Raw genomic sequence first — 9,446 nt, 5'->3', positions numbered from 1 at the left:
GTGATACCAACAGTTGCTTTCACAAGCTAGACCTCCAGCAAAGCCAGCCAAAACGACATTTTCTTTAGAGGGAAAGCAAGGCAGTGAATCATGCTGGTGCTTTAGCTTACCAGATTGTTTGCAGTGCTGCAGATGAAACCAAGACAAAGGGCAAAAGTGATGGCAAAACACAATCAGTGATGTAGAAGAGGAAACATGAGTTATAAGCCACCCAAACAAGGAACAAGTAATGTAGAATTATCTTGGACATCTTAACGTTCTCACATCATGGATACAGTGTAAGAACTTTGTCCTACCTGAAAGAGAGACGTACAAACATATACAAAGTACAGACCATCTCAGTCTTGGATAGCAATGCTCATACTTCGCCCCTGAGATAGGAGTCTAGCTAACAAAAGCAGATTACTGCTGAAGAACCTCAGTGCTTTTCACCTTTTCCAAGTTTGAAACCTTTTTCAAAGTCTGAAAGATTTAGTGTTGGAAGGCAGATGAGCCCTTTCTTTCAGTAAAAGGGGCTTAAGTTTCACACCAGCTTCATGAAGTGCTGAAGGCTGGCAATGGTACCAGTGCAAATCTTGGATCCTAATTTACTTGAAGCATACACAAAGAAATATGGCGTTTGTAGCTGCTATTTGATATATCTTTTTTCTAACCTCTATTTACTTTTTCTTTTTCTTTTTTTTTTTTTAATTTAAACTTTGTAGAATCAGGGCATTACCTAGAATTCTCACAAGCAAATAAAGTCCAAGTCTGGAATAAGTATGATTACAATTTCTTCACTTCATGTTTTCAGGTTCCCATTTTTCATGACGCCTTCTCAAGTGGCCTTAGATTCAAGTACGTGTTTCCAAGCCCAGAAAATCTTTCAAGGGCTCTTTTAGATGTCTGCTGTCTCTGAGTGAAAACCATCAGAAGGAACAGCATGATCCTTTGAAAATAAAACCGCTGAATATCAGTTATGGCCATTTGCCTCAACAGTTTTATAATCATGCTGACTAGTAATGTACATAGACTATTTAAACCAAAAGAACCAGAGGGTAAGTAAGTGGCTCAGGGGCCAGTCCATCATACTGCATATCTGGTTTTGCTAATCTTGGTCTAATTCAACAGCAAAATTCTATTTAATGGCTACATCCAGGTCATCAGCACCTACCTAATAAAAACAAGTAATAAATCAACATCATTAGTGCAATGGATTCTGGAGAGAACAAGAACTGAAGAACAAGAAGTGCTAGAGATGTCAGTTAAGACTATCTGGTCTTCCTCACTCAAGAGCATACAGTTCCTAGTTGTAACTCTTTTCTTTGGCCATTTATTCTACTGCCAGTTGTAGATGCTACAACTAACAGCATCTGAGCCATCAAAGATCACCCCTGTTGTTATGCAGCCTCAAGGATTTATTCAAAACATGGAAAGGATATCCCCCCGTGCGATGCCAAGGTGAGGGAATCTAATTCTCAATTCCTCTAATAGAGCAAAAATAGAAATGACATAGGTGAAATGCAGAAATACCCAGTATCCCTTAATGGCCCTCTGCCTCTTCCAGTCCCAGACCACTACACCTCCATGGCCTTGCCATTTGGCTCTCATTAGTTTACATTTTCAAACACATTCCATTTAACTTCCACAACATAAAGTTTACCCCATCTAAAGCTCACCCCATCTAAAGTTCACAAACATAGTAGGTGAATTTCTGGTAGGGAGTTGATTTGTGTAGTGCTATAGTACCCAACAAATCAACAACACATTCAACAAGAGTCATCAAAGTTTCCAGTATTTTTATATTTTTTATATTATCAGCTTTCTTAAGCGCTTCAGGCAGTTCATGCCTAGACCTTCTGAGTCAATTGATATAAAACAGACCATTCTCTCCTCTGTTTTTTTGCTGCTTCTGTAGGATTATTAGCCTAAAATCCTAATGAAACAAAGCATACGCAATACTGCTGTCTTTCTGCCCCCTTCCTGCTCCATTCTGTGTGATTTCTGAACTCATTGACTCACTTGAACCCATCAAACCCTGCTGAGAAATGAACAGAAGTCATCAACATGCTGGGTTCCTACTAACTTGTGGAAAATCAGCAGACAAATAGCAACAGAAGAAAATGCCCCCACTAAAGAAAATTTACCAGCGTAGCTCATCTGCTACCTGCTTGACGAGCTGTCCATCAACTGATTGGGACCTGCACGGTTTAAAACATGTTGCAGCCAGACCCCTTTCCTGAACAGCTACTAGAGAGCTGAGAGGCTGCTCCAGGGAGGAACGGTTCAGAGCCGGTATTAGGGGTGAGATTACAAGCAATGGCAAAAAAAACCTCAAACAAACCAAAAAACTAAACTAAACAAAAAAAACTAGCAGTAATTTTCAGGCAAAAAGGTGGGGATAAATAAGACAGGTGTAAAGCACAGAATGCTGTAGTACCTTACAGATTCAGGAGGCCCTGCAGCCCATCAAACATGGTTTCATATCAAGTTCTCCAAGATGACAGATAGTTTGAATATAGCAGAATGCTCTGTACTTAATTTTCATGATCACCGCTAGCCAATCTACATGCCAGTTTAACAGAAATGGAAGGCAAGCTGCTGTTCGTGATGCTGTTCATCATCAGGGGCATCAGAAAGTTATCAGCGGATGGAAGATTTAAAACTAACTGAACTTTTTGCTTTTGAATTCCACTCTGAATAGACAAACAAAGGAAAAATAATTATTTTTAGATGTAAAGACAGAGACAGGGAAACAAACAACAAAAAGCAGTGGAACTCCAGAAAAATCTCTGGAAGCGAGGTGATAATTTAAATCACTTTGAGGCTGGAGAAGACAGGTGAGGAAAGCCTGGTGGAACGGTTTTGGGAAGGTCTGACTTTCACACAAGCTGGAGCAGGAAATGTTCCAGACTCGGGACCTAAATCCTGGCTAATCTTTACCGCCCGGCGGCAGGATGCAAAACAGCAGGGCTCCGTTCTGGAGCTGTGAGCCAGCGCTCCTGCAGCGCGAGATATCCCCAACTCCCGTGTTAAATGACCTTGGAATGGCTGAGTGCGGAGGCAAGTTATGCCACAGCAGCTCAGGTTTAAACTGTCCGTGTGGACACGGTTATTAGCAGACGTGGATAGCATTCTGCTTCTTCCTTTGCTCCCTTTGCTCCTTATTTTTAAAATCTCAGGGCTGCAGAAGAATGTCTCGTCTCTGGCTGTTTAAGGACCATGTGACTCCTCTGTACTTTGAACTCAGATAAACTTCTTACTGAATGAAGTCATGTGTAAAATGCTTGCCGACAGAGATTATTTTGAACCACGCCGTACTAAGAAACACCACAGAATTTCAACACTCATATTTCAGCAGCAAAAAAAAAAAGGAACCGTTGTTGTACTGAGTGAAGGGCTTTGGGGGGAAGCACCAGACCCTCTCGCACCAACAGAACTACACTTGTACTAGACTATGGAAGTAGATCATGTTTTAGTTCAGGGAACAAAAAAAATCACTATATTTCCATATAATCACGTGTCACAAAAAATAGTTTTTGCCTAATCACTGCGTGCAACTTTGCTTCCAAAACACATCTGCATAAATCACAGTATGCCAAGCTTAAGTCAGTAAAACCAGTATCGGGTCCAAACTGGCTACGTTGCGATAGATCAGGAGTTCTGTGTGTTTTTCAGCCTGAAGAGATACTAGGTGTTAGTTAATATTTGGACAAAAAAATTTCACAGGCCTGATCATTACGCTTTTTTTCCCTAGGAGCAAAACATATGGCTTGTGTCCTGGATAACTTCCAACCTGAGAAATTAGTACTGACCACTTAAGTTTCCCCTGTGGTTTTAACCGGATAAAGCATTCCTCTCCAGTTCCTCCTGTGAACCTTTATACCTTGCTGTGGAACACTATTAAACAGCTACTGCCCTCTGCCCCCAAAATGGTTGCACTTTAGTAATAAGTGAAACAATTTTATTTAAATTATAATTATATCCTTGTCCCCTCAAGATAGAGTTGGGAAGGACAGAGATATAATTTTAAACATAACTGGGGGCACATGGATCTGTTTCATTCCTTAACACAGGTTTTGAGTTGCATTAGACATGATCTTATATATCAGGATGATGTTTTCATGCAATGAAACTGGTAGATGAAGATGATATTTTTTCCCTAACAACTTCAAGTCTTAAAAGACCTACCCTTAGGTCCATACATCTTGTTTAAAATCCAGCATTTCTGATGAGGATGTGGAACAGCCTATGGGCTCAGGAAGGTCTGGGTGTTGAAAAAGATTAATATCAGAGAAGAGATGAGCAAGCTTTCTGCTCAAAAAGGTGGGACAACCAGACAAAGCAAAAATAAGTCTGGATATCTTGCTATTCTACCAGGGCACTGAATATTTTGATTGGTGTGTTGTGTTTAAAGAATAAAGAGAATTAAGAGAATGAGCTATACATCACCATACAACACTGCAGTCCTCCATGTATTCTGAAGATCTCCAAGCACTCTACAGCTGATTAGTGCCAGTAGGGAGTACTGGAGCCAAGCATTAGGAGAGGCATCTTATAACCAACCACAGAACAAACTAGGTACCTGATCAGGGAAAATTCTTTTCTCTTCCCCCCAAATCAGAATTGCAAACACCGAAAGCAAGACAAAAATTATCAAAAGGGAGAAGACATTTTGAATACTTCCATTTTTTACTCCCATTTTGAAACCATCTGAATTCCCAATTTCAGACTTGTATAAACTATTAACTTCAGCTAAAGTCTGAAGCATATACTACCTCTGCAGATGCATCAGGATCGCTGTGACAAATTAGGCACCCTGAAAGTCAGAAGCCACTTTAAAATTTCCCCTGTACAGGATCTAAGTGACACTAAACAGCAGAAATGCCAGGAAGAGAGCCATTTAGATCAGTCTATATTTTAACCACTTGGTCAGATTTATGAAGTACTTTGAAGATGACAAATGCTACTGAGCTGTTCAGTATTACTAAAGAAAATTGCGCATGGGAACAGAATTTTTTCTGCAAGAGAGCTTAATGCTGAGTGCTCCTATTAGCCAGCTGCTTAATCCGCACACATGTATATATATACACACATCTGTACGTATGCGCATATATACATCAGTTTAAGAGATCTTGTGTAACACATTTGCACCTTTTTTTCTATGTTAGAAAAAAATAATGCAAAAAAAGGAAGAACAAAACCAGTTTTCTGCTTTCCCATACGCCAGAAACAGGCCCATTCTGAGAACATTATGAGTGGCCGGCTTTCACCCATTGTGCTCACCTTGCACTTCTTGTAACCATCCTTCCTCTTTGCACATCCAAAATGATCACTTACGGGGCTGACGTACATGGCGAATGAGAAGCCTCTGCCATTTATATTCACAGATTCACTGGGATTCTGTTCCCCAGCCCTCTCTCCTCTTCAGAGCTGACAGAGGACTGGGAGTGATGGGAAGGCTGGGGGCTGCTGAGGCAGAGCGAGCAGCCCTCACCGCTGCAAGCCTGAGCAGGGTCCTGGGGACAGTGCTGGCAAAAGAGCACACAGAAATGTGCTCTTCCAATTAATCCATCAAACTGGGTAGTCTGGGATTCGACTCCCACCATGTAAGGATGTGACACTACTAATTGAGAAGATTGAATATTTGCTGGGTTTTGATCAGGCCAAACCACCAAACAAACAAGCAAAAAAGGGCAAGTTTTAGAGGGAGATGTAAAATTTTAGGTGTCTCTTGTGGCATCCCTTTAAACACACTGAAACAGAGTTCAAGCCATTGCCTCATCAAAAAGCACAAAATAGGGTGTATCTCTGGTGTCCAACATTGCCATCATGTGGCCATTCCACCTCTGCAAAAATAACCAGCAGGGGAACCTTGCCCTGCATTTGCAGCTTTTAAAATTGTCTTTAGCAATGTTGGCAGGCTATAGGATAACTGGCAAGGAAGTAACAACTCTCTCATGACGTCCCTCTACAAGGAAAAACACTCCCTTCTTCAGACCTGCTCTTTCTTACGTTCAGTAGCAAACATGTTTTTCATTTTCTGAGACACACTGCTGCCATCATTATGCTGTGATGCACAGTATACAGTACAACTGAATACCAAAAATGTACAGAAACATCAAAAATGACAAATGGAGCATTTTTGATGTCAGGAAGCCAATCTTTAGAAGTAATCCAAATGAGAACAGCACAATGGCCTGGATCAGGAAAGAGCTCCAACACAGGAAGATACATGGAAGTCTGCAAAGAGTCAGGAGCAGAAAACAAAGCAAATGAATCAAATTAGTAATTTGAGAAGAAAATTAAATACCCACAGTCAGAGGGCAAAACAACATGGAATGCAGAAGCAAGCTGTAAAAAAACACACAAATTGAAAGATTGCACATAGTCAGAAAAGTAGTAAGAGAATTAAACTGGATCCAGTGCTGATGAATGGCTCAATTAGAGCAGCAGTGAAGAAAAATAATTATCTGCCTCAGCGCTCGAGCCAAAAGTTGATCATCTACACAAACCTTGTATTTGCACTCATCTGGAACCCTGCCCACGCAAAGCAGGCATGGTTTAGCTTACGAAACGGCCCACTGATTGCTTGAATTACTGCCCCAGTGAGGGACACGCACAAACTCCTGAAAGAAGGGACAAACTTGTTGCCTGCCTATGAGAGCAGAAGTACAACAGGAGCTCTCTGCACAGCTGGCACAACAGACAGATACACACAGAAATAACGGCCACCTGGAAACAAATTTAGTGACCTATTCTTAAAACAACATTCATCTTTCAGCTATAAAAAGCCTTGCATCAGAACAGAACTAAAGAAACAAAGGAAACTTAATCGCTTAAGATAGGAAACAAATATTGACAGGCAAAGAACAGAAGCTTAACTACCACAGGTGGCTGGCCCTACAAAAGAAAATCCTGTTTATATTCTCATCTCCTAGCACTTGGCATCTGTGAACACCTAAAGGTGCCTGTCTGCGGTCACCACTACAGCTGGAGCAAAGTTACCACATGTGGCAAAGATCCTTCTACAGCTGGAATGCCAAAACCTGTGAGGTCACAGTGACTTTCTTCTTCACCACCTAGTTTGGAAAAGAAAGCTTGCAATATTCATTGAAGTGGAAACTCTGAACCAATCCTAAAAAGCCAGTGAAGGAAATCAGATAAATATTTACTGTTACCCTGAGCTGGAGCTGCTGAGATGATAATTATGCCTTTTTGTGGTGGTGTTTACTTGTTTGTTTTGACAGCTTGCATAAGGCTTATCTGCTAATCAATTCCTGAAAAGCACATCTATTCTTATTATGCAGTTTCTCCTGTCTAGGGTAAGAGGACATAAGACAGGGAAATACTTTTTACTCATGTTTTTAGCAAAAAGGCTAGTTTGTGAAAACTAAAAATGCTCACAAGCTGAAAGAGAGCTTTGTTCTCTGTGTCATTGACCAAGTTTCTATATGCTGCTACAAGTTCCACTACATTTTTGAAGAGACTATTCCCTATTGTTTTGTTTTAGTTTAAGTGCAAAATGAATTGAAGGGTTGAATTAAAATATTACTTTTTCATTCAGGACTGTCAGCTGTATAGCATATAAATTGAGAGATTTTTCAACAGAACATGGATCCAGGAAAGAAAACAAGAATATTTAACAAACCAGGGGACTGTGGTAAAGCCGTATTGGTTGCAGAGGCAGAACCACATCAGTGCGAAGTGTCCCTACCACTATGCACTGGTGAAGAAGCGAGAGTCCCTTACGCAGAATTTCATGGAGTCTTTGGCTTCCCATACAAATCAACAGCAGCTCTCCAAAACAAATACCTTCTCTTCTACTGAACTGAGGAGTTCCTCAGGCAGAGTAGTCCAAAAGGGTCATGCTATACAAGCTGTGCTGAGCAAGACAACCATCCAGAATCTATGCTGTTTGAGGTAGGCAGTTATCTGGATGCAGTTACAGATGCCCATGAAAATGTCGGATGCATCATCCTCTATTCAAATTTCTTGCCTTGTAACGAGGCCTACCACTGCTGCATAAGCAACATCTACAACTTCTTGCTGAAGTATCCAGAGATCACACTCTGCATTTATTTCTCTCAGCTTTATCACACCCAGGACACTTTCTGCGCCACCACATGGAACCGCAAAGCTTTGCAGAGCTTCTCCAGCGAGAACCCTAGAGATCAGCAAAATCCCCCTCAATTCAACATCTTCACAGGAATGTAACTGTATTTTAGGAAAGCCTTTCCACAAGCAATGTGGGGAAATCCTGCTGTGCAGCAGAACCTAAAGGCCTTTTTTTCCTCCTAGCCTGGCCTCCCAACAGCCTTGCCAAGGGTCTCAAAGCCACTTGGTGCTTTCCCCAGGTATGTTTCGACCCTTTCAGCGGGAACATCTATAGCCCAGACCTAAAAATATCATAAGGCATTTAAAAATGCCAAAAGAAATAATTCAATGAAATTCATAATTCTGAAATGTTTCAAAGCAGCAGACACCTACTCTGAAGCTGATACAAATCGAACCACTTCCAGGCTGTAAAACTGAGATAATGGATGGCAAAACAGCCCTACCAATAAAGCCACCTCCTACAAAAGTTAGCCCTCAGAATAACTGTGGATCTCAAATAACTGATTCTATAAAGATAACATGCTTTAATTTTAGTCCTATACCTTTCAAACATAAACCCATAGCTGTAAACCCAAAAAGCTCAGTATTTTCTGATTACCTCCTACAATTAATTTATTTATTGCCCTCAAGTCAGTTTCTGACAGAAAAATGTAAGCAGCCCACAAGCTACAACTACAGCCAGATTGTAGCTTCCCAGCTGGGGCAACTTGGGGGGAACGCACGACATACCCTGAATTTCTCCTCTGCTAAGAAGGTGGTTGTGCAGGTAACGCTGAAACATGGATAAATTTTCCCCACCAGCTGTTTTCTTAATAATAGGGGAGTTTATATACACATATATACGCATGCATATTATTTTTTTCTAGGGCTGCTGCCTTCCATTAAGAGGAACCTCTCAAAGCTGTGTAATTTTCTAATTAGTAAGAAATATCTAATAGGATGATACCGATAATACAGATCTACACAGTCCAAGCCTAACCTGAAAAAAATTGTTGTGGTCACAGCCGTTATGTGTCTGTGTAATAAACCAAAAGCGGCTGCTGCCCCAAGCGGCTCACACAGCCTCAGCTTGGCAGAGCCGGTCTGGCTCGGGAGCTTCGGCATTTCTCTCAGCCTCTGATGAGGTAACGCAGGCAGATATGTGCTGGGCTCCACCACATCCCTTCCTTTCACAACACCTAGGCGCGGCCTTGAATTAATCCTCCTCATTCGGCACGTTCCGATAAAACGTTACCGCCCTCTCACGAAGATGTCAGTGCTGGAGCAGTGGGGCGCTTCCTTTCCACAGCCAACACTATTTTTTAACCCTCATAGTGACAAATCGCTGCTTGTGCTTGGGCTTGGGCTTG

At 41.4% G+C, this 9,446-nt stretch overlaps 1 protein-coding gene across 1 annotated transcript; it reads left to right on the top strand.

The window, feature by feature from the left end:
- Window positions 1-2,102: 2,102 nt before the first annotated feature.
- On the top strand, window positions 2,103-8,428 carry APOBEC4 (apolipoprotein B mRNA editing enzyme, catalytic polypeptide-like 4 (putative)). The gene is given in 6 exon segments (XM_010072680.1): window positions 2,103-2,130; window positions 7,617-7,700; window positions 7,703-7,806; window positions 7,808-7,852; window positions 7,855-8,267; window positions 8,269-8,428. Coding segments are annotated over 6 exon segments (834 nt in total).
- The last annotated feature ends 1,018 nt before the right edge of the window (window positions 8,429-9,446 follow it).

The sequence above is a fragment of the Pterocles gutturalis genome, unplaced genomic scaffold (assembly GCF_000699245.1).
Source record: "Pterocles gutturalis isolate BGI_N339 unplaced genomic scaffold, ASM69924v1 scaffold24847, whole genome shotgun sequence".
Classification (NCBI taxonomy): Eukaryota; Metazoa; Chordata; class Aves; order Pterocliformes; family Pteroclidae; genus Pterocles; species Pterocles gutturalis.
This window is presented reverse-complemented; position numbering and strand designations above follow the sequence as displayed.